Genomic DNA, 25379 nt, shown 5'->3' with positions numbered 1-25379 from the left:
CCGAAATGAGCTGAAACTGCCTTTCACCTTTTGGCCAGGTATCCTTTCAATTGGAAGTCCATGCACATGCTCGTACAGTATGTATGTTGTGCATGGTTTTTGAAAGAGCCGCCACTATAGACCGATCTAATGGTATTCCTTTGGGGCTTACATTTCAACAACTTGGAGTTAGATCGATACTTTTAGTGCAGAACCTTACCTGATTTTTGGTACTCTTTTGACTTCAAGCAAGACCTTTGGTTCAGTATAGGGGATTGGGCTTATTTTGTTTTATTTAACGCCTAGTACCTTGAAACAAACCGAAGAATATCAACAACTTTTCTCTGTGTAAACGAATCGTCTACCTGTGTACATGGTACATAAATATGTTGGTATTAATATGTATATTTATGTCTACATATATCTATATCTGTTCATACATGTAGATGGTGTAGCGGTCTGTGGCGCTTCAATATTTATGGCAACATTCGAGCTGCAGCACTCGAGCTCTTGAGCCATTTTCGTTGTGCCGTCACTCGCGCCCGCACCCGCACCCGCAACCACTCCCGGACTCATGCTCGTACAGTATTCCCTTTCTCAGATGTGTAGAAAAACAGGGTGTCACATGCACTTGCTACATAGATCAATGGCTGCATTAATTCCTTGGGAATCCCATCAAATCCAGTGAGGGATAATTGCCGCAGTAATAGAGCCCAAATTCCATGGGAGTTTTTGGGTGACAGTTTCCTTGGCAGCAGATATCCGCCTGCTTTGCTCAAGACGAATGGCTGAGAGATGTGTGTCTCCCCCTAATGGCACTTTAATATTGACAGACAGTCTCAGCCAGCCTCGTATGCGTGTGTGTATGTCCTGATGATGGGAATTGCCAACAGCTGCAATTTTCACGAGAGAGCGGCGCCACAGGAAGCGGCAGGCAGTAACGAAGGCTAGTGGGAGGCTCTAGCCAGGCAGGGGCCACAACAACCGCTGGCACTGGAATTTTTGGTAACTACATGCTCGAAACCAATCAAAGCAACCAAATGGAACCCCTTGCACTGGCATTTCAATGAGGCCCAGACCGTTGCTGTTGCCGTTGTCGTTGCCGTTGAAGTCGAAGCCAAAAAATGAATAACGCAAGACGACGATGGGGACAACGCATGACTGAAACCGAATATGTAATAAAATGCGCCAAAAAGAGAGCAGCAGCAGCAGAAGGAAAACTGTGCGGGGCCACAAGGAAATACGGGTATACGGGCACTTTATGGGGGTCGATGTCGACCCTCTGCCAGCTCCGATCTGATGACTGCTTTATTGCTGTCTCTGTGTGTGTGGATGTGTGTGCGATTCAAGCCAAATGCACGGGAATGCTGACTGGGGAGGAGTTCATCTGGGAAAGTAGTTTACTTTTACTTTAAATGCATATAATGTTTTATTCGCATCTGCAGTTTCGTTTCAAATAGAGCTAAGCATCTAGTTTTTTCTACCTAACATTGTATTCGTGGGTAAAGTTCAGTGAAGACTGAAAGACTTGGGATACCTGACCAGATGATTTTCAGAAGAATAGATCATCTATGTGTCTGATTTAGTCTAGTAAGATCTAGTGTGACTGATATTCTTTCCTGCTGCCCAAGGAAGCAAACCATTTGTCTTACTGTTATTAAGGGTCCAGTAATGAATGCTAGATTCCCATATTTCCCATCTATGACGAGGTATAGAGTTTCTTCAGTGTCTGCATGTCGTCTGCCTTTAAGAATCAATTGCAAAATTGAATTACCTTTTTTTTTGTGGCCCTTTTTTTCGGAGCTCCCAAGGCATGATATGACAAAACTCCAAGCAAACTAAGCCCTGACTCCAGAATCCATCCAATTTGAAGCACATGCCCGAGGGCGATTGTGGCACAGGGATGTGAGGATGTGCGGGGTGAGGGTAAGAGCAAGGGTAAGGGCAAGAGCTTGGGGTAAACTTCAGCTGGTGTTGCAACCTCAAGTTGAGCTCTTTAAGAAGCGGGAGAAGCTTGAGGATGATGCTAACGCTACGGCTGAGGCTACGGCTAAGACTAAGGCTGAGGACTTCGCCCACTTGTGTAAATTGTAGCCAATCATGATTTAATAGATAAAAAACTGAAAGAGTTCAAGTGGATAAAGCATAAAGCGTTATACACCCACACACCCACACACCCACACACCCACACACCCACACACCCACACACACACACACACACACACACCCACACACACACACCCACAAAAGGACCGCCGCACCAAGACGACAGAGCCACAGACAGAGAAAGGAAATCGTGATGGGGGGAAGGCAAGGGAAGGGAAGGGAAAAACATGCAAACCATTTTAAGAGCTCCCACAGGATCGATCTCTGCTAAAGCATGGGCTAATAGTGGCCACCGCAACGGGCCTGCGGGATAGCAGAGGATAGCAGAGGATTGGAAATGCCAATGGGAAATGGTTAAAGGGAACTTCTGTTCCCAGATATTGAAACAAGACGACGGCGAGTCGGAGAACACAGGGAGTGAAAAGAGCCAGGAAAGAAATGCCAATCGAGCGAAGGACAAACAAAATACAGAAGGGAAATATGGATGGAAACGGCCCACTCGCACTCGCAGTCGCACTCTCAAGACTCGCACCCGAATCCATGCCCAGACCCAGACCCCGCACCCTAGACACACACTCAAGTGGAGTCTTCAAGTTCCGTTGATGGGGACCCGGGCCCGGACCCGGACCCCTTCCCCCCATTCCTAGTTGCCATCGAAGCTGCCTCCTGCCTCTGTGTCCTGCCCCTGAGTCCTGCAACTGCCTCTGCCTCTGCCTCTGCCGATGACGGAAATTGATAAACGCGCAAAGGGAAATGTTGTTGCTCATGGAGAGAGCGCAATCAAAACTCTGCCATGGGGGAATGGATAGGTGGGATGGGGGTGGCTGGTGTGGGGGAAAGTGGGGGAAAGTGGGGCGGACGTACAATAACCAAAATCAAAATCGAAATCAAAAATTGAGCAGCTTTTGATGACAGCTCAAGTAGCGGCACAAATGGGAAGCTTTCAGATATCGATTACACAACACCATACTGGGGGATATCTAGGGCGATACAGTAGTAGAGGGGGCTATAGCAACCATTCGGTTGGTTTGGGGGAACGAGAACCCAACACCAAAACCCCGTTTAATTGCCACTGCAGGAGGCATAAGGCATGAGGCACGAGACTGGAGATGGGAGATGGGAGATGAGCTTAATGCTCTGACCCAAGGCATCAAGCATCAAGGAAGCATGAATTAATCAAATTGCAAAGTGCGGCAAGGAAAAAATACAGGAAAAGCAAGGAAAAGCTGTGTAGGAAAACAACTGACGGTGACGATTAGGAGAGGATTGGGAGTGGGTGTGGAAAGCGGCAAGCGGCAAGCGGCAAGGAGGAGCAACAGCTATGCGCTAATGAGGGACAGACAATATCCCGGCACAACAATCGAGGAGAAGCGTCATGAGAAGGCAAGGGGAAAAAGGAGACGGAAAACGAGAAGAAGAGGCGAAAGGCTTTGGAGGGCCAAGGCTTAAGATACCCTGCTCCTACGGCAGCAACAGCGTATATGTACTCGTAGTGTTTCGATAACTAACTGTATATATACCCGCACATATATGTATCCTCTTAATAGGGTAGTAAATGAGCTCCAAGCATCCGTTCGAAGTCATATACACTGGCCATGGCCCTAAAGAGGGGAACGTACTGCCAGAGAGAGCAAAGCGACCTTAGCAAGGAGTTTATTACACAAAAAGGTTATTAAGATAAATACAATATTTAATTGGACCAGATGAGCTGGCAGCACCAGATGAGGAGGGAGGGTTTGTTTGAAAAAGGAATGAATCTCTTCAACTACCAATAGAGTGGGAACTTTAATGTTGAAGGAGCTCCATTAAGGAGGAATCCCTCCATTTGCTGATAGACAGCAGCCAGCAGTTAGAAGGGTCTCGTCTGCCAATAGGGAACTTTGCAGAGCAGTGGAGTTGAGTTGAGTGGAGTGGAGTGGAACGAGTACTCCTTTCAACAGAAAAAACAAAAAGGAAAAGGCATCAGGACAGAAACGAAAGATCTCACGCCCGTTAAGCAGTCTCTGACTTCAACTTCGAATCTGGCCAGATATGGAGAGTGTTACCAGTGACCAGTGACCAGTGAACAGTTCCTCTGTCTAGTCCTCCAATCCCCTTTAGCTAGAGCTAGAGCACACAATATTCCAGCAGTCAACCAGTTTCCGGCTCGTCTCCCTTTTTTCAGCTTGATGTCCAGAGAGCAGTCTAGGGAGCAACAACAAATTGAAACATTTGCCTGCAAGTTTGCTTCTTTTTCGATGCCCATTAGGGTGGGTGGAATGATGAAACTGGCCAAGAGTTGGTGATTCCGATACCCGATCTCCTTGGAAAATCCACCTGTCTCTATATGTTCCTTCCCATGGATGAAATGGATAAAAGTGTGTCAGCTTTAAGGATATATGTTTGTTTTGAGTGTCGAAAGTAGAAACCATCGCTCGTAGTGGGTATAACCTGACCGTATTTCAAGTAAAACCAAACAAATACTTCCATCGATTCAATTGCATGTAATTCCACACAATCCCAATCCAATTTGAACAAAATCGGACAACTCTATCGTATAGCTCTCAATGAATTGATTAGGGAAATGGAGCCTGCAAGGGGCGGGGAAGGCTCCTCCACATCCACATCCACATCCACCTACACCTTCCCACCCCGCGTCATTCTTCTTTCTTCTTTCTTTCTGTATGTGCTGTGCTGTTGCCTTTATTGTTGTTTTCGTTGTTGCTGTCGTTATTGCTGTTGTGATTTGTGTGGCTTTCAAATTGCAAAATTCGCAGAAGCTGACATTTTGTTCAACAGCAACAGGGAGCCAGCCAGCCAGCCAGCCAGCCAGCCAGCCAGCCAGCCAGCCAGCCAGCCAGTCAGCATTGGAAAAAATAAACTCTTCTCGTGGTACGGGAGCCGCCTCGTTGGTACACCATACACCAGCATGGAGCATGGAGCTTGGAGCTTGGAGCCGTGGGTGTCGATTGTATGGGCAAGGCCTAAATCGACATCTCCATCTCCACCACAAACCAATCGACAGCACGCAGAGAAATTGGGTTTATGGCAAATATGTTTCAATTGTGAAGAGAGATGAGAAAAATACACTGTTTTCGTCGCCCATTGTACATTGCATTGTATATTTGGAGTTATGGGATAGATCAGAGCAGCGCATCTAAGACTCGATGGGCTTTAATCTACGATGTATTGAAGAGTGCCTTCTTAGAATTGGATTTGGATTGCATTTGGATTTCTCTCAGTGAAATGGGATTGCATACCCATTCCAGTGCGGGTTCCGGGTGGTCTGTCTGCTGGAGTTGCTTTAGGGGACGTCATTCTGGTGTCGCTGTCGCTGACAACCAGTTGCCTGCTGCTGATCCTGCTCCAGCTCCAGCTCCAGCTCCAGCTTCAGCTCCTGTTGCCGTTGCCGTGTTCCGCCCGATGGGCATTGACACCTGCAATCCGCTTCAATGTTGCCGTTGCTGTTGCTGTTGCTGTTGCCGCCTGTTATCGTTCGCTGCAATTGCAACTGTTGTTGTCGCATAATTTAAGCCTGACAGGGAGCTGCCAGAAAGAGAGAGACAGAGCTCCCACTAGATCTCCATACCCTGCCCTGCCCGGGGGTTGGCCTGGTGATTGCCATACAGGAACTGGAGCCACACGCTCGCACCCCGCCCCACTCCACCCCCGTGGGCATGTGTACTTGTATGTGGGAATGTATACGCAATATGCTTTGTTAGCTAAACCAAAAAAACAAAGCCCATGTACGCGGAAACATGGCCGAAGAATGCAATACCCTTGAAGAATATCCTTTTCGAAAAGAATTCTAATGCACTTATACGATAGAGTCGCTTCATTTGTTTAAAGAACGATCCATACTTTTACCACAGAGAGCCCTGTGCATAGGTGTCTTAAGTGCAGGGCAGGCAGGACAGCGGATGGATGGTACATACAGCAGATCTCACTTGCATGCCAAGAACCTGCATCAAAGAGGAGCGGCCATAGAAGTCTCCAGGGAGAGGTACTAGCACTCTCAAAAATGTGAGACTAGTTTCCATGGAAACCCGTGCTAGCACGCTAGCGGAGGAAGCATCCATCCACAGGCCCCTGCTGGATGGTATTTTTGTGATATTTCTACCGAAATGATGGCCAGCAGCGCCACTGCTGCCTTTTGTACCTGCCGGTAATTATAGCCCCTTTGCGAAGGGGTATGAAATGGGCTGGCCCCCACCTCTACACAACAGCCCCTGCTTTCAACAACACAATATCCTTGATATGCAATAGCTTAATTTGCACAGAAGCAGTAGAATAGTAATGTAGGCGACCTGCCTGTGGGCTTGGACTGCCTTCATCGGAGTGGGCCGGGTTGGGCTCTGAAGCTGATGACTGGAAGGAAGCCTGATGCATTGTGAAAACAAATCCAATTGCCTGATGAAGTTCGCATTGCAAATTAATCGGAAAAAGAAAGAGAGATAGAGGCAGGGGTCTGCATTCTCACAAAATCCTATCTCGCAAAAAGGATGCAGGCCAGATTTATTCGAATACTTCAATTTATAAGCGCATTTAGCAAGTTGACATTGTTGACAATATTGGCTGAAATCTCTTGGGAGAAGTGCATTCAGTTATTTCATGGAATGGATGGATCGACTTGGGCAACGAAGTCTTTTAGCAGGGAGTTTCTGAATGCGAGGGAGGCGTAGTGACATGGATATTATTTTTTGCTGAAAGAACTAAAGCACGAGGACATCTGGCAATTACTTAAATTCAATTTTCTTCCAGTCTTTGAATACTTTGATTCAATTAGAAGAAATAGCTGAAATTAAATATATATTATATATGTATGTAAGTGTGTATGTGTACATGAGTGTTGTGGCTTACACTTACACTCACTCAGATAAGCGATAGCTTCCGTTTTCTTTTTCGTTTTATTTCCATTTTGCTCTTTTCCGCTATAGAAAATCCAATTTGCTCGCATTTCACAATTGCACCGCAGAATTCTCTCTGGCACAAATAGAGCAGCGGCAAAAGGAGAACCCAAATCCCCAAAAATAACAAACCAAACCAAAACCCGAACCCCGAACCCAAACCCAGATCGTGCCCCCCACACCCTGAATAAGAACCAGCCTTCCTACGGCCATTGCCGCCCCCAGATGCAAATTGGCCGCAGGCATTGAGGCGAACATTGATATGCACATAACCTGTACAAGCGTCCTTATGCGTCTGCACACACTGTACACACGTACACGGCGTACACATACCCACATATATCAATATATACTCGAATCCACTACTGTATGCATGTTATGCTGCAGCTCTTCGGGAAGCGGGATGCAGTACGTTTCGTGACGATAGAGCTTCACAACGACCTTACTACCAATGGCCATTGCCTGCTATTAGTCTCTCGATAAGTTTGATACGCAAGGGTATCGATAATTATCGAACAGTCTTCGAATGGTTTCACTGTGAGTCACCTTTGCCTGCTCTTAGTCATGATCTGAATAACACCTTTTCGTTTGAGTAAGGCCTTCGACTTATTCCCAAAGAAAATCAGTTAACTTTTAATTAAATTCGTTTAAACGAAGGAGGACAGTAGCTGATACCAATACCTGAGCGATGACACCTATTCTATTATCCGCTTCTTACGATCCACTGCCCATAAGCACCACCAGGTGAGGCACCTGAATAGCCTCAAGCCCTAAAGCTGTGGCACGCACTGTATGCCGTGTGTGTGTGCACGTGGGTGTTGTGGTTGCATCCGCATATAGAATTGATTAAACAAATATTTGCATTTGAGCCCCCAGCAGCCTGTGGACAGATCCCCCTGCCATCCCCTTCCCCTTCCCCTCCGCACACAGAACCACAGAACCACAGCATCACCGCACCACCCTTTCCCACCACGAGTGAATTTATTTTTCTATTCATTTTTATTATTTCATGTTTTAAGCTGTATGTATTTTTTTGCTGTTGTTGTTGTTTTGGGGCTGTGACAAATCCCTGCAATTACCGTAATGCCAGCGGCCTTGAAGCGAAGGACACACCCAGCGAGGGTCCATGAATTGATGGGATATGATGCTGCTGATGCATAGGAATTTACATGATGGACCAGGATGCCATGGCCGGACATGGGACATATGTCGACAGGAGGAGTCAGAGGAGGAGTAGGTTTTTTGCTACTGGGGGATGCTCCTGGACTTGTGCTCTGAATGAAACTCGTGTATAGAGAATGTTAGTGCTGTCAGCCATGCATTACTGCTCACATTTCACTTAAAGCTGCGACTTCTTGTACGGGTATTTGAGTGAGGCTTGCTCCAACTCTGTTTAACTTCTGAGAAGTTATTATAAGTATGTTCTGTCCGCTAACAAGTAGAGCGACAGCTCTCAACGTATTTATTTGCACTACTCATTTGTTGCTTACCCAAAAGATGAATTGCACTCTGTGGATGCCTTCTTTCGTCTGCCTCTGATGCTTCTGATGCTTCTGACAGCTTCAGGCCTACGAAGGGGGAGTGCAGTACGAAACGGAAGCAGAATTGGATGGGGATGCATGCCCAGGAATGACCTCAGTCCCTCCGTCCAGCAGCTGTCGTTGTGCCCTTGCCTCGCCCTCGACGCGGGAATTCAGGATTCCTGTAAGCATACCCTATGTACGTATGTATATCCCTGTCGCTCCCTCTGAACCTGGTGTGTTCTTGGACAACTTGATTGATTTGTTGACTGTTGTTTGGCTGGAAAGGGGATTCCAACTTCGGGGCTTGCCATATTGCTAGTACGAGTATTTCTAAATGTTGTCCCATACTTTTTGCTGCTGTTGCTGCTGGCCAAACGATGATGAATGGTCGACTGTCCTCGGTCCTTGGCATTGCTCCGAATGTGTGGGTGGATTCTGCTGCAACTGGCTTGGCCTGGTAATGACCATGCAACAACAGACCGGACCGTACTGGACCGTACAGCAATGCCAGATGAAAAATGGCAGCTTGCTGCATCACCCTTTGCTTCAATTTCAACCCCTGGACCCTTGTGGACCCGTGTGGACCTGTGGACTGTGGCCATGTGACATTCGGTTTGCCAATTGCATGCACATCAGCGATACTCAAAGAAGGAGCAAAGCAGCAGATACAGTAGCAAGACGGAGAGGAGATGACGCCGTCATCGTCGTTTTCCTTCTCACCAAATTGGAAAATATGTGAGTGCTTTTTGATTTTGTTTTCCTTTTCACTTCGCCTGGACTTCGTTTTTCCAGCTATTCCTGCAATTTTCCTGCCATATTTCTTCCACTCCGTCTTTACCTTGCAGCCAGAGTCGGTAGTCTGGGGAAAATGGGAAAATTGCATCCAGCATCTACCAAAAACCTGGACAGGTTGTTCGCCAGGACCAACGAGGGATGAGGACAAGGCCAGAGGCAGACGGACGTGCCGAAGATGCAGCGCAATCTTTCATGGCATTCAGCGTAGAGCGTTGACAATGACAGCAGCAGCAACAGGAACAGCAATAAAACTGGCTGACATTTTGATAACGAGCATCCCAAATGGCCAATGGCCGAAGACGTTTCGAATTTCACAGAATGCGAATTGAAAATTCCTCTCCCACACCACCCGACCAGCCAACGAGAAAACGCAATGCCCGAAGGACTCAGGGGTGCGAAAAGGGAAAACTTAGCCAACAAAAAGAAGCTTTAAATGCTCTTATGGAATATATATTTTCCAAGCAAATACAAAAAAATACACAAAAAAGTAAAAGAAATTGCGCTTATGGCAGCCGCATGATATGGGTGTTTGGTTTTCTTTGTGGTTTCTTTTCTTTCCATATAAGCTATCCTTTCTCAGAATATTTTACACCTGTAAACAAACCTAACCTAACCTAAGGTTGCATATGAAATAAATTAATAATCTTGATACATTTTTGGGGCTCCTGATAGCTTTAAGCCTCTGCTGAACCATTAAAATATACGTGCAAAGGGATAGTCCTCAATAATGCTGTGTAAATTGTATGCAGAGTAGCTTTTCAAGAAACCTAAGGCTTTGAGAACAGCGCGAGACTATATGGAACCCGAAATATGGGCAAGGCGTTGTTCATTCTACCCAGAAGCAGGAGTATCGAGATATACAAGATATGCAGGAGTAAGTTTAAGTATTAAAAGAGTCCCCACCATCGAATCCATCTAACTTGTTGCAATGCTTCGAGAGGTCAGATTTGAGTCATTACTCAAACAGTCGACCCAAGAATGCTCATTTATTGCACACCAGCTAGCACCTAGAAATCATTAAGACCTATCAGAAGGCATTCATTTGAGAAGAAGCATATTGTTCTGTCAGAAAATGCTCCGATTCACGTACCTTCACGCTTTGTAATTTTCCGTCTCGAGTCTTAGCAATATTCTTAAATTTGGACAGTTTGTTAAGTAAACTGCAAGGATTTTGGTTTCCTCTTTCGTGCGAAACAAATTCAATTCAGTTGTCAATTGTCAGCTCTTAAAGCGCAGCATATCTTGAATGCGGAATCGAAGGGCATCGAGTCGGTAGCCTCCACAGCAGCAACCACCATTTTTGTCTCTAATTTGGCAGCCATCGACGTGCTTAGCGCTAAAAATATGCACCTGCCTCCGTAGACCCCCGAACTCGGAGAGCAAGCGCAAGCCCCAGAATTAGGAATGACTTTTACTCCGATTCGTGGGGGTCGGCGGTCTCAAAATATAGATAGGAAGAGGCGACAGGGAGATGGGTCGTAATGGGTGACGGTGATGGTGATGGTGATGATGAGGGTGAGGGTGACGGTGAGGGTTAGGTGATGCCACACCGAGTGCCATTGAGAAGTTTCAAGTGTTGCCTGAGCGGCGTGCAAAAAGTTGGCTGCAGTTGCACTTGGCCCAAGTGGCGGGCGTGGCCATAAAACAAATACTACCAGCAGAACACACACACATACACTCATAGAGACAGGGCCAGACAGTGAGAGAGAGAGTGAGAGAGGGGGGAAATATATCTATTTATATAAAGATATAGTATATACATATAACTGTATACGTATATATGTACGTATGTATATATGTACACCTGAATCTTTGGTAGACATCGCTGTCATTGTCGTTAGCAAATATATGGCCGAAGAGGATCAAAGAGCGCTGCACGTTCCACGTTCCGTTCCTCGTTTCGTTCGCGTTCGCGTTCGCCTCTCATCGTTCCCTGTTCCACTTTCCCCGTGCCATCGCGCAAAAAATAATTGCAGTCTGTGGATGGAAGCAGGAGGCGGAGCAGGCCTCGTGGCTGAGAGTCTCCATCGGTGGCAAAGGACGAGGTCGCCGGATGCACAAGTGTGCGTTGCTGGCTGCCTGGAGGAACACAGGGCTGGAGCGCTGGGACGGGCTGGGACGGGCTGGGACGGGCTGGGATGGGATGGGATAGAATGGGATGGCATGGGACGTGGGGGCCTGATACTGGAGACTGACTGCATTCGTTTTGAAAGTCAAATTCCAAATGCGATGATGACGCTGATGATGGTGATGAGGGGAGATGGGTCCCTGTCCCCGTCCCTGTCCACTCTCTCCATCTGTCTCTCTGGGTAGTTGATAAAGCGGCAAAAACGCAAGCGCTAAGCCTCCTTAATGTCATTTGTCATCTTTTGGCCAAGTACCAGGAACGGCACTGAGACCAGAACCAGAACCCGAACCAGAGCCGGAGACCTGCAGTTTGTTCTGTTTGCTATTATGCAAATATTATTTCGTGCCAAAAGCTGCTTCCCCTAAACCCAACCCAAGCGCCAATCCCAACCCCAACCCCAACACAAGCCCAAGCCCCAATCCCGTACTCCCTCTTCCACTTCACTCGCATTTTATAATGGAGCGTAAGAAAAGTTGCTGCTCGAGACAATCAAAATGAAAAATATAAGAAAATAGAAGAGCTCATTGCGAGCCAGAGGAAAACTTATCGAAGATGGGTGGATAGATGCTACACATTTCTCGTTCAACTTTTCCTTATCGAGGAGGAGAGCATTGGGTGTGGCAGCAAAAGCCTGTCAAAGGCACTGGCCGACTTCTTAGCTGGCATTAGACTCAGGGCTCAGCCAATTCCTCTACAATCCCTGTCCTCCGCAAATAGTTCTCCCATCTCCCATCTGCTATCTGCCTGGGAGTCCCCATCGAATCCGTTGAGTGCTGATGCTTCCTGTTTGTGATGTTGCTGGTTGTCTGCGATTCCTGCTGCTTCTGCTTCTTTTGCTATTGCTGCTGTTGCCATTCCTGGCAGCTCAATGAGAACAGAGATAGCGGAAAAACAGAGAAAATATTTGAGGCAAAATTCCGTCCATCGAAGATCGAACGGAAGCTGCCGTTGCAGCAGGAATTCGCTTAACTGATGTGAAACTTTAAGACAAGATGGTCAGGGGGGTCAGTGCCTGAGACGTAGGCACCCTCCAACGGAACTTCATCTCTCTTTTTAATCTTGTATGCATATGTATGTGATGTGGATATTTGGAAACACTTTGAAGCAATATTTCCATCAAATTCAAATCAATATTAGAATCGGTTGATGTGGTGGAGGATATGATGTACGAAATGAGTGTAATATAGCTCCATTTCTAATGATTTTAATTCCGAATTCTTTTTGAGGAGTCTTCCAAAAAGACTTCCTGCATTGGTTGACCTTATTGACCAATTTACTTGGGAAAGTCACTCAAATTTATCCTGAACTGTCCCTTTGTGTACAACTTTTAAGCATTAACTTTCACCTAAATATTGCTGCTTTCAGAAGGTTCAGTAGTTCGTATGAGAGATAATTGACGGAGTAAGGTATGACTTCGAAAAAGAGCCATCTGCTACTCCATTAAGTAGTCCTCCAGTCGTTGGGCCTCTTTTATGCGCACCTCCCAACATTCAATATCCGCAAATGATCCACTCTTTCTCCCAGTGTATGAGGCACAAACACCAATTAGTCTCTTACGCAGTTCGGTGGCTGTATTCCATCCTTGGCCCTTCTTGGCCGTTCGCCTGTGTGTTTCCCCCTCCCTCCCAATTCATTTTGCTGTGGGCCAAGTATGGTTCTTGACTTATCTGCATTATATAGAACCCACAGAGAAATGAGGCGACAGAGAGAGGGACAAAGAGTGATAGAAGGGGTAGGGATCGAAGGCTCGAAACAATACAGACGGGAAATTGATTTGAGCTCCGTTCGAGATGTCGAAATGGATTGAAATGAAATGGAACGTGACCAAATTTGGCCACATGTCAATATGCTAATGATGATGTGGCACTGCCAGCAGCCGCCGCATCCGCACGTCACCCCACTGTCCTCCCCTTTCCCCCTGCTGCTGCTGCTGTTGGTTCTCTTGACATTGTCTCTCTGGCTCTATCTCTCTCTCCCGCTCGCTTTTCTGCTGTATCTTTGCAACAGCATTGTTTTTGCAACGTCGCTGCGTGAAACGGCTTCAAGCTGAGCCACACACACTCAGCCAGGGAAAGGATGCTCCGGATGGTCACGATGGACGACGGCCTGAAAGATGATGTGCAGAAAAGAGAGAGAAGGCAGAGGCCAGGGGAAGGTAGAGGCGATGCCCATGACCAGGGTCCACGCTGGGTAATTGGCGGCCCGAAACGAATTGAAATGGGAAATGGCAAATAAATTGAATGAAACGTGTATCGCACCCACTGGGAAAATGGACACAGACTGAAAGAGAGCACTACACAGACGGACAGATAGACAGAGAGGCAGGGGCAGGGGCAGGGGCGGTGGCAGGGGCAGTGGCGCCTGCGGACAGGTGGGTGCAGTGCAGCGAATGGAAGGGCGTGCCCTGACGTGTCGTGCTGTTCCTGTTGACCGCAAAGTGGCATTTCCCCTCCACATCCGCATTGCCGACTCCCTCTGTCTCCACCTCTAGCAACTCTCTCTGCTCTCTCATTAACCATTTTATGGCCCTGCAAGGTTGTAACTCTTTCGAAGTGCCGATCACTTGTTAATATGTATTTTATTGGGAAAACACCAGAGCCACTCGTGGCGAATGTCTTCCGTTCGAAAGATGTGCATTCGATTATGGGAGTTCTCTTTAAAACGGTTTTGTGCCAAAGTCAATGGCTGGATGGTTTCTCGCTTTTTCTTCGCTGCCAACAGATGTCTCGCTTTAGCGCTTCCTCTTGGCAATCCCATTTCCATTTCCATTCCCACCTGCCACTTCCCACTTGCCACTTTCCACTTTCCACTTCCCGAAGCACACAAATATGCAAGCCAAACTCCAATAGAAATTTGTACACCCTCGCAGCACTCTACTAACGAGATAAAGAGCTTCATTCCCGACCAAAATCAGTTTCCTCTTCTGCGACACTTTTACACATGCTTATATCGGACTACTGTATCTTTTTGTTGGCAAAGAAGTGAACAGGGGTAGGGTATTCAAGACTTCGTATGTTGGACAAGCCTTTCCTCCTTTTGGTTTTTGTGAAATAACAGTATTCGCTTTTTGTCGTTTTTTCGTCCTCCTTTGTTTTCCCATGCTGGTGCGGCGGGCTGTGCGGTGCGGTGCCGTGCGGGTGGTGCCAGCACAAAAGCAACAAAAGATACATAGATAGAGAGTGAGGGAGAGATAAAGAATTAATTTTGCACAAATACGCTAACATGTTGCGTAATGGTCTCCCGCCACCGCTCCATGCCCCATGCTCCATGCATCTTTCATGCAAATGAATGGCTGAACGGCAGGGAGCCAGGGGGGGGGGGGGGGGGAGGCTGATGGTTGGGTGGGTTACGTTACACGCGTTGTGTGTCTGGTTGCTGCATTAAGCGTAAGCTCCAACAAATGAGTGTGCGGCAGTGAGAGAGTGGCGGGGACGGCGGCGGAGGCGGAGGCGGAGCACTAACAATGGGAATCGAGCAAAAGTCCCTGCAGGACAATGACAATTTGCGGGCGTTGACAGTTTCCCCAAAAAGAAGAAACACCACTCATACGAACGCCGCTCTAATAGTGGCCATATGGAGACAAGGATACCTGCTTTTTTGATTGAAATGGATTTTGGTGTACCCTGCACCAAATCTATCCTTATCCGATACTGCAAGGACTGCTTTCTTCTGCATACATCTCCATTGGTACAATATACCCTCTGCTGTTCCACGATTGCTGCGCAGAAAATGGGTGTGTGTTCATTCCTCCCTTCTTGCCCGCCCATTGTTGCATGCACCACATGCATGCATGAGTGTGTGACGGCGTGTAAGCTGTGGGTGTAAGCCGAGCGACTGAGCGACTGCGTTTAGGTATGTGCTAATAACATCACCATCCACTGTGGCGGAGCACTCGCCACTTTGCATCTTGTGGCCAACCCCATTTACCTTAATTAACATTCTAAATATTTCGTTAATCAAACATTCCATCAGTGCCATGCAGCAAACACGCACTACCATGCCCCCACACAAGCCATACACGCCACAAGCTTCGCTTGAGCATCCTTCAAGTGCCTTCAATTGGGATTGCTCCGTCCCCGTTTGGCAAGACGCTCTGCTCTCGTGGTGGGAAAAATATGCAGATACATATGTAGCACGTATGTATGTCTTTCGCTTTAGGTGTTGTTTGCCAACGATTTCTAATTACCCGCCACACAGATGGCTGCAACATATTCCTATCCCTGGCTACCGCCAGGTGCCTGGTGCCTCCCACTTATCTGGCCGCCGCATCGACTAACTGGTTGACTGACTTAATTACAAATTGCATTATTTATCGGGTGACAAAGTTCGTCAAACTGCAGCATCCACAGGAAACGAAAGGAGGGCAGAGCAGAGGACAGGACAGGGCAGGACAGGGCAGGACAGGAGAGCAGGGGAAAATTGCGAATGAGCATCGACCGAGCAGGAGAGAGCGAGCGTTACAGATGCCAAAGCACTCGGTGATTCTGGGGGTTCGACGATAATCACCTTTCGAATCCAATGTGTGAAGAATGCTGCTGCTTCCCCCATACCACCCACCAAGTTTTGCAGGGTTTCACATACGTAAATATCCTCTGATTTTATTTTTTGATGTATTTGGGAGAGGATTTTGACAGCCGATTTAATTTGTTACGTCTTTGCCATCCAAAAACAGAGCAATGCCAGCCACTAACTTTTCCGACAACGAACGGATGATGGCTGCATCTTTCTGAGTGCTTATGGCCACTGTACAAAAGAGGAAGACTTTCCCGCACGAGTTCGCGCACTCAATAAATCTGCCGCCGTAGTAAATGATTTGACACTTGGCCACCTTGGCGTAATGCTCAATCTCGGCTTTCTGCGAGGGCGGCGTCTTGGTGGCGACGATGACCACCTTGGCCTTTTGCTCTCGAATGGCCTTCATCATGCAACTGTGGCTACAGAACACCTCATCGCAGTTTACCTTCACGGTCATGCGAATATTTTCCTGTATTGACTTATTACAGATGACTAAAACGGAAACAATTTCGGTTTCAGTAAAACATTGCTGCTTACTTTCTGTACTCATACATACATTTCTTTTTATTCCCCACCGAAGAAATTTCCTTTTCCATGTCAGTCGAAGTTTCTGGTCTTTTTCGAAGATATTCCATGATCTTTCGTTCTGCAGAAGCTTGCCACATTGTTTTGCTATCAACGAAAACGGCCACTATTTTATATTGGTCACCTATTTACTTGCTTACTTGCTAACTTACTCTAGCCTTTGCTTTCTTATGCTTATGGGAGGTTTTTATATTTCCAATTTTTTCTTTTCCGATTTCTATGTGATTGTCGGGACAATTGGCGAATGAATAAACAAATCAAATATCAATGCCTACTTGACAATAGTAGAGAGAGTATGAGAATAGCAGACGAGAGTAGTGTTGGATAAACATACATCATTAACATTAAATTTGGAATGGCAAATAATAATAAATACAAATAACTAACGATGTACAAAAAAGAACGATGAACAAATATATTGTGTCTTTTGTATAGATATTTTTTACGATCCTTTAGCTTCTGTTACTGCCTGTGGATGAACATACTTGCCTTGTTGCCATTGCACAGGGTATCCCATACTCTGAAGACTCTGTCCACTGTCAGTCCCCTCTCCTGGCTGAAGTGTTTGGTACACACACGGAAATCCTTTCCTATTTATGTCACCTGGTCAGCTGCACCAAAGCTGTCTGTCTCTCACTCGGGGCCCTATCTCCACCTCTACCTCTACCTCTACTTCCACTTCCACCTACCCGTGCGAGGGTGGCTGCGGCTGTGGGTGGGCAATGCGATGGGTGCTGAAAAGTATTCTACGCTTTGCGCACCTGGCACATAATTGAGTGACAACGTGGTCTGAAACATTTGCCATGCGGACAGCGTCAAGTGATGGCTAGCGCAGAGAGGGAGAGGGCGAGGGAGAGATAGGGAGGTGGACAGAGAGGGTCATGTGGCACGGTGGCAGGTAGTTGTGAACGAAGAAGGGGCAACGGGGTAAGGAGGACAGCGCTCATGCAAAGCATTTGAATTTGTAATGAGATTCCACACAGAGCCACAACCGGAGCCACAGGACAGAGAGATATGGTGGCCAGGCCTGCCAAATGAAATGTGTGGCACCACACCATCTGTCTCGCTCTCTTGCTCTCTCCGTCTGTCTCTGTCTCTGTCTCTCCCTCTCCCTCTCACTCTCTCTTTCCCGCTGTGTGGCATGCCCTTTGATGGAGCCTGGTGGAGGAGCCTGGTGAAACTGTTAATTGTGGCCATAATTAAGGTGACCCCGAACCAGTTGGCCATACGCAAAACGTGACGAGCTCATTAATTTCATATGCTTTATTTGCCCTCAACGGACAGGGACACCATTCTCCCCGTCTCCTCCTATCCACCTCTAGCCATCTCTTTTGCTATCTCTTGTACCTCGTATTCCAGCATACCCTTGTCCAAGCAGAGTTTTCTTTTGCCATAATTATACCCTCTGCAAGGGGATATTCTTGATCAGTCTCCTGGTCTGTGTCCATTCGTCTGGGCACATATGTAGCCATCATTTATCGAAGAACTATGATGGATGATTCAACCAATGTAGATTCAGTGAAAATACATATTTACCTTTGCCGAAGAAGATCCAAATCGTATTACTAGAGGTATCATATCGGAGAGATGGTAAATATAATTTTGCAAGGGTATCAAAAGTTTCGGTTCCGGAAAGCTTGGATTTGCTTCATATTTTGTGTTGATTTGAGACGAGATGATGGCGACTGGGATGACGATGATGGTGACTCCAGGACGTTGTTAGCGCTTGTGTTGCCACTTGGCTGCTTTATGTCATTGCTGGTTAAGCGATGCGTCTAATTTGCAGCTGCTACCGCTTTTGCCTCCCAGCTGGACTCTGACTTCGTCACCAGCACCGGCTCAGGCTCCGGCTCCGGCTCGGCGAGAGAATTTGCATTTTGCTGAGCCCGGAGCCCGTTCGAAAAATGGTAAAAGATGGAATACAACAACAACATGAAAAGATGCTTCTTTGAAGCGCAAAAAATTGTTTGCATTAACTTTGGGCTCCTGGTCCTGGTCCCGGCCCTGGTCCTGGTCCTGGTCGTGGTCCTTGGCAAATAGTAAATGGTATTCGTAGCGTCTGCCTGTTGACTGCCACCTGGATCCATGCCACCATGCTGCACGTTCCACCTCCGCACCTCCCTAACCGCGTTGCTCGTTAATTTTGCAGCATTTCCGCTAGCAATTTTCAGGCAACTCTGCTCCGCGTTCGTCCTTTGCGTTCGTGGCGTTAGCCTGCAACCGGAAATGCAGGAAACGGATATTACACGCTCCAGAAAGCACAGGGGGCAAAGGGGGAGGAGGAGGGGGCGGCGGCGGGCCGTGGTGGCTGTAAAGGGGCTGGCATAATATGAAAGAGATATGACTTTTGATGATTTGCCACTGCTGCTGTTGCTGTTGGCTCTGCTGTTGCTCCTGTTGCAATTTGATGCATTTTCCGTGTTTAGACAGCTGACTCAAAAGTTGTCCCCGGTGTCGTCATCGTCGTCGTCCTCACCGCTGGCACTCACCTTTTCTTCGGCTGTTTTCCTTTTATCTCATCTTTCCCCATGATTCCACTTGCCACATACCAAATTTCCCCCTTTTACCCATCTCTCCACCCACTGCTCTGCTCCCTCTCTCTATCCAAATACAGCGGCAACTGAAAACGCAACTGGAGCGTGGCACAGAACGAGCGAGAACGAGGGGAGCCTTCATTTCGATACCTCCAATTACACGATACGTTTTCTACCGACACTATTTTAGTATGGAGATGTTTAGCGCTTGAAAGCTGAATATTAGCATCACTTGGTGCAAATGCAGAGAGGTGTCCATTGTCTATTTCGCATGAATCTTCGGTGGAAGAGGTATCGTGTAGCATGGAACCATGGCTGGTGCTGCCTGTCTATCCTGTTTCTCCACCCCCACCACTGGCCCTGTATATTTCCCCACTTCCCGTTTCCGGCGCTCTCCTTTTGCTCTGTGGCCCCGCATGTTTTCCCCTTTTTTCAGCAGTGGAGGGGCTCCCTTTTTGCCAGTTCAATTGTTGGGAAAATGAAATTATTGCAAGCCAGCAGAAAAGCAGTTTGCGAACGGGTACGGTACGGGGTACTGTGTGATGGCACCGTGGAATCAGGCCACAGATGAAAAAGAGGATTTAGCCAAGATGAATTGATTTGCCACTGCTGCTCCTCCTTCTACTCCTGTAGCAAAATGTTGAACTCTTAAAAAGGTACGAGTATCTCCACGCGAAATAAAAAGATTCGCAAAATGCGAAATATTGTTTTTGTAAGATTTCATTTGTTTTATTTTGTATTTTGTATTTTTTACTCTTTTGTTTTTGCAGTTTTTATTGAACATAATAATTTGTTGTTTGTTCTGTTAAGTTTTTCCTTTGAATGCTTGCTCACTTTCGCTTTTTGTTAGATTTGTTGTAGCTTAAATTTAATTTTAAATTTTCTCCCGACTGCATTTTCCATTCGTGAAATTTTTAGTTCTTTAATTAATAATTTTAGTTTAAGTTTTTCTTCTGGCGCGCTTGTGTCTGTGTGTGGGTGTAAACTTATTCTGTTAGAATCGTAGCGTATTTGTAAATTTAATTTTAATATGCATAAATTGTTCTTTTCCTTCGCTCCTTTTCATTCATTTCCTTTCAATACTTTCTATCCGCTTATCCCCTCTACTTCTCCGTCACTTTCTCTCGCTGACACTCTTTCCCAATCCTTAATTAATGTGCACTTATCTCTTTTCTAGCATACAATATGCCGCGCAATTTTTGCAAAAAAAAAATACTTTTATTATATTTATATACATATACATATATATTTATACATATACATATATATATATATATATATATATATATATATATATATATATAAATAAATTGTTTTGTTTAGCAATATTAATGAACAGTTATTTTATTTTCGTAGCATTATCCTTTTGTGTATTTCGTATTTTGTTGGTTTTTTGCTTGCTTTCTTTATTTTATTTGTCGCTGAATATTAATTAAATTGTAATTTTTCCTCGATTTTGGCTTTCATTTCATTTGCTTTTTCTTTTTTTGTTAGTTTGCTATTTAACAATGTTGACAAAATATATATATATACGAAGTATATATATATATGCATGTATGTAGTATATGTGTATGTATTTGGATTAGATACTCCCTCTGCATGTGTGTGTGTTTGTGTGTTAGCTTTAACCTTTACCTTTACGTTTTTTGTTTTTGTATTTTTCCGCGATTTTCATTAATTTATTGACTAATTTGTTAAAATGCCTTTCAATATTTCCGATCCGATCCCATCCTTCCTTCGTTATGTGTAAATAACTATGTATATGAAATAATCCTTGCCAGTGCATGAGTACTCGTTAATTCTTAAATATTCTGTTGTAAGTATTATTTCCTTTTCATTTTTTATTTTGTTTATGCTCTGGGGTTTTTCTCATCTCTCATATGAAGAGGCAAAGCTCTTCGCTTTTCGTATAAATTTAAAATTGTCAGCCATTTGTTGTTTGTTCTTCAATAAAAACATTATGTAATTTATGTATATTTATCAATTATCCATTATCAATTATCCATTATCCATTACTCTCATATTGATCTCCATTTTCCCCCGTGCTCTAAATGATCGCTCGACCATATTTCTCATCGATAAGATCTATAAAAAGTGCATAATTAAAAATTGTTGGCTTCCGCAGTTAATATACTTTCGTCTGTCATCTGTCGTCTATCGTCTATCGTCTATCGCATCTGTTAATAGCTTAGAGTCTAGCTCCCATATCATATCAGATATCAGATACATTTAAGTATATATATATATATATATATATATATATATATATATATATATATATATATATGTATAAGGATGCACACCCACACGCACAAGGATGCGTATCTGTGAGCACAAAAAAAAAATTGTTGTTACTGCTCAGCGTTGCTGTTAGCTATCAGTGTAATCCCCCATACAGATTTCTTGAATTTTCCTTTCCATCTCAATTGATCGGTCATCTGCCGCCTGCCTCTGTCCCTCTGTCCTTTTTGGCTGCCTGCCTAGTCGCTGCTGAATCTCGTTTAAAAATACATACCTTTAGGCTAGGTTCTTTGTGGGTTTATGTACAACATTTAAATTACTAATAGTTGCAATTCGCCAGCTCAATATTTTATTCAACGAACCAAACGAACAACGAAACGGAAATATGAAAAAGAACAAAGCAACAATTGGTTTGCCCTCTGTTTGGATTACGATTTAATGTATATCATTGTAGTCCTTTCATCGGGCATTTGCATAATGCTCCTTAAATACGAGTATGTACACACACATCAAGCGAACGAGAACGGAACGAGAGCGAATTCAGTATCGTGGATTCTATTCCTACTACGCCATACATATTTCAGAATTAAAGTATTCCATTTTTGGACAGTATTTTTTAATAGCTTGACTTGGTTTTTGCGAGAAATTAAGTTAAATTCATAACTGACACACACACACACACACAAGCACACTCCACATAGACATTCACTCACACACACACACGCACAAAGATACACTCAAAGAAATAGGAAATAAAATGTTTGCTGCTATCATTTCCTCTATCATTCATTATCTTAGTGGAAATCTTGATGCAAATTTGAGCCCTTCACTTAAAGTGGACAACTTCCTTTCGACGTATGTTAGGCATTGGATCCAAATCAGAAAAAAATATTATGTCACATAGCATATGTATATGGGGAGGTTTTTATAGCTGGACTTGATTCAATTTCGCTTTTGCGCTTTTACAACCGAACGTGTTCCATTAATCTCTATTCATTTTCATACTTGAAGTATTATCATTATTTTTTACTCGTAATAATCTTTCTTTATCATTCGTTTTATCGGTAATTATATATATGTATATATATATATATATGTATATACATATCTAATCGGTAAGTGCCAGAGTGGTGCGCCGTGGATGGATTGTGGTTTGGTTTTAGTTTTGGTTTATCAAATCGATTGAAAATCAATGGCAAAGAAAACAAGAGTCAAACAACGCCTTGTCTTCCAGACAACCAGTAGCTAGAGGCTCACAAAATACAAATACAAATACAAATACAAATATAGTCTACTAACAATATAAAACACTTCGTTCTGGACGTACATGATTGGGGTTTCAGGGAAGCCAATTGTGTGTGTGGGAGGGGTTAAGCTAATTTTGGACGCTATTGAACATGTTTCTCTCTTTCTTTCTCTTTCTCTCTCTCTCTTTCTCTCTCTCACTTTTATCTAAAATATATTGCTAAACAACAAAAGTGGAGTGGAATCAAGTAGAATTAGATTAAATAATGCCTGCTCTTATAATTACTAATCAATCAAACTTTCCTTCTGGTTTTTCTCCCCTTCTTTATCCTTTATCCCTTTTATTTTAAGACAAGCGCGCGACGTGCCGCATGGCGTATGCGTGATATTTTTTGTAGGTAAGAACCAGAACAAAATGTCTGCAATTCGGTTGGATAAATGTATGTATATATTTATTCATATTCGTGTATATTTATGTGTGGCCCGTTTTAGCAGTGCTGTGATAATTTAGGGGTTTAAGATTTAGTTTTGCGGAGCTAAGAATTAGTTTTAGTTTAGCTACAAATACCTATACGTGTCAGTGTGTGTGCCGGTGTGCGTCTGTGTGGGAGTGTCTGTGTGTATTAAAATTCCGCTCTTTATTCTCTCTCTATTCCCTCCTTTCTTAGTTATCGCCTATACTTTGCTTGTAGATGTCTGTGTGTGTTTTCGTGTATCTGTGTATATCTGTGGGTAGCTTTGTGTGTGGCTCAGAGAACTAACGCTATAATTAAAAATTGGCTTTATTTCCTTGCTCTTTGCTCCTCGCTTCTCTCATTCCTACTTTTGGCCGCTTTAGTTTCATTATATATTCCCGCTTCCGTTTCCGCCTTCTTCGGCTTCCTTTAATTGCGTTTTTTAGGCTTGTTATCGATTTACTTTCTTTTGAGAACTTTGCTACAATTGTTATTATAGTAATGCATGTGGGAATTAGCTGTAGATTTAGTTGTAGATTTATATTTATTAACTGCTTATTGCGTTTTATAAACACTAACTTCATTTGTCTTACTTCAACTACTTACTTAAGCCGCTTCCTACCTCCTACAGCCGACTCCACGTCTCCTTAGCTCTCTTTATTCCATTCCTACTTCCTCTTTTGCTCCTCTCTTTTCCCCGCACTTTTCTCTGTCGCCATTTCCATTGCCATAACCTAACATACAATTCGTAAATCTAGTAAAAAAATGTTATCTTTTCTGTTCTGTTTTTTTTTTGTTTTTTTTTTTTGTAATTTTCCTTTTGTTTTCGACCAACACACCAACGCACAATTATTACTAGACAAAAAAAAACCATAGTGTTGCTTACTAGCCTAAAGTTTGTAAAGGTCTATAGAAAAAAAAACGATCATCTCACGCCCATTCCTCGAACGCACGCTGCTGCTCTCCCTCTCCCTCTCTCTCTCCGTCTCCATTCAACATTCTTTTAAGTACATCTGCTTTCACTCTCTTTCTCCTTGGCGGGGATCGGCGCGTGTTCTCCTAGGATTGGAATGTCAGTGGCTTCGATTAGTAGCGCTGCTGGTACTCGTGGTGCCAGCGGTTGAAGTCGATGTGAAACACAATGATCGAGCCCGTGGAGAGTCCAGCCAGCAGATATCTAAAGATTCGAAAAGAGATTCGAACAAAGTAGGGAAAGAGTGTAGCAAACAGGGGAAAAAATAAGTTTAGTATTGGGTTTTTTTAGGGACTTCTCGATGCGCTACTCTGTACATTGTCTGGGGAGTTTTACTCACTTTTGATCGTGTGTCAAGGCCAGGGATCGAATGCCCGCATTGCATGCGGGGAAGGCATAGAGTGGTGCTAGGTTAAAGGTGCGCCACACCTCCACGATGCCACGATCGCCGGCGGTCATCAGGTATTCGCCATCGCGCGACAGCAGCATGCACTGTAAGGGAGAAGGGAGAAATTTCAAGAGGCAGACAAGTGTCATGATCAGTAAATGGTACACCAAAGATAGAGAGATACAGATATCTGAAAGGGTAGAAGATCAAATATAATTTACCTGCAGATTGTCGTTGTGCGTCTCATGGCGCAGCTTCTTGCCATTGATAGTGTAGGCGGCCACATTTCCCTTGTCGTAGTTGATCACAATGAAGCCCTCCCGGGACATGGTGATCAGCTCCGGGGAATGAAACTCCGATGGCGGGTCCAGCGAACGCAGCAGATCCCCGAACGTCGTGTGTATGAGCACGGGACCATCTACACAAAGGCAAGAGGGAATTTGACATAGCCGTCAGGATGGAGCATCCTCCTGCAATACTTACTGGATGACCCGGAGACGACTAGGCCCAGCTCGGCGCTGATCACCACCGAGGTGACGGCCTGTTCGTGGCCCGTGAGGGTGGCCCGCGGTGTGGGCACGTCGCCCTCGCCCACAATGCTCTGGGTGCGGGCATTCCAGTGCCACAGCAGCACCGTGCAGTCCGCCGATCCCGATGCGATGTAGCAGTCGGATGTGATGTTGCACTCCGAGCGGGCCATGCAGGTGACCACCCCAAAGTGTCCGAACACTATCTGTACGATTTTCGCTGGAGACAAGAGGGAAGGATAGTGGCGATAGAAGGGCGCTCTATGGGGAAGAGATCTAACGGGATCTCGACTTACCCGTTTCGGTGGCAAAGACGCGGAAACTGTTGTCCCAGAAGCCGCAGGCAATCAGGAAACGGCTGTCCACCGTGGTCACAAAGCAGTTGGAGCGGATCTTCAGCATTTGGCTGAAGTTGTCCCCCAAATGGCGGCGGCTCACCGCATTGCTGTTGTTATTGGCGCCGTGCACAGCTACAGGATAGGGGATTGGGGATGATATG

The 25379-nt window shown here is 45.2% G+C and overlaps 2 protein-coding genes across 2 annotated transcripts in view; both read right to left on the bottom strand.

Moving 5' to 3' along the window:
* Positions 1-16042: 16042 nt before the first annotated feature.
* On the bottom strand, positions 16043-16716 carry LOC6596803 (60S ribosomal protein L30). Its single transcript, XM_002021847.2, has 3 exons — positions 16670-16716; positions 16489-16604; positions 16043-16424 (listed from the first exon to the last, which is right to left on the bottom strand). Exons 2-3 carry the CDS (start codon positions 16595-16597, stop codon positions 16057-16059), a joined length of 477 nt encoding a protein of 158 aa, XP_002021883.2. The 5' UTR covers positions 16598-16604; positions 16670-16716; the 3' UTR covers positions 16043-16056.
* A 6246-nt stretch (positions 16717-22962) lies between these two features.
* Positions 22963-25379, bottom strand: part of LOC6596805 (neurobeachin) — a 68740-nt gene continuing 66323 nt past the window's right edge. The window contains exons 27-31 of the mRNA XM_026994099.1: positions 25177-25350; positions 24837-25100; positions 24575-24771; positions 24306-24457; positions 22963-24169 (exon numbers count right to left, since the gene is read on the bottom strand). Of these exons, the coding sequence (XP_026849900.1) occupies positions 24079-24169; positions 24306-24457; positions 24575-24771; positions 24837-25100; positions 25177-25350 (878 nt within the window). The 3' untranslated portion in view covers positions 22963-24078. The remainder of the gene's footprint in view (positions 24170-24305; positions 24458-24574; positions 24772-24836; positions 25101-25176; positions 25351-25379) is intronic.

Source organism: Drosophila persimilis, unplaced genomic scaffold, assembly GCF_003286085.1.
Source record: "Drosophila persimilis strain 14011-0111.01,24,50 unplaced genomic scaffold, DperRS2 tig00001237-arrow-arrow-pilon, whole genome shotgun sequence".
Classification (NCBI taxonomy): Eukaryota; Metazoa; Arthropoda; class Insecta; order Diptera; family Drosophilidae; genus Drosophila; species Drosophila persimilis.
Note: the sequence above shows the minus strand (reverse complement) of the source record. Positions and strands in the feature narration are given on the sequence as shown.

What these genes read in the sequence shown, in the direction of transcription:
- LOC6596803 (XM_002021847.2), bottom strand. Translation starts at nt 16,597, where the DNA reads ATGTGGCAAGCTTCTGCAGAACGAAAGATCATGGAATATCTTCGAAAA. An exon ending in GGTGGGGAATAAAAAGAAAT is followed by an intron (nt 16,425 to 16,488) that starts GTATGTATGAGT and finishes TTTCCGTTTTAG; the next exon opens with TCATCTGTAATAAGTCAATA.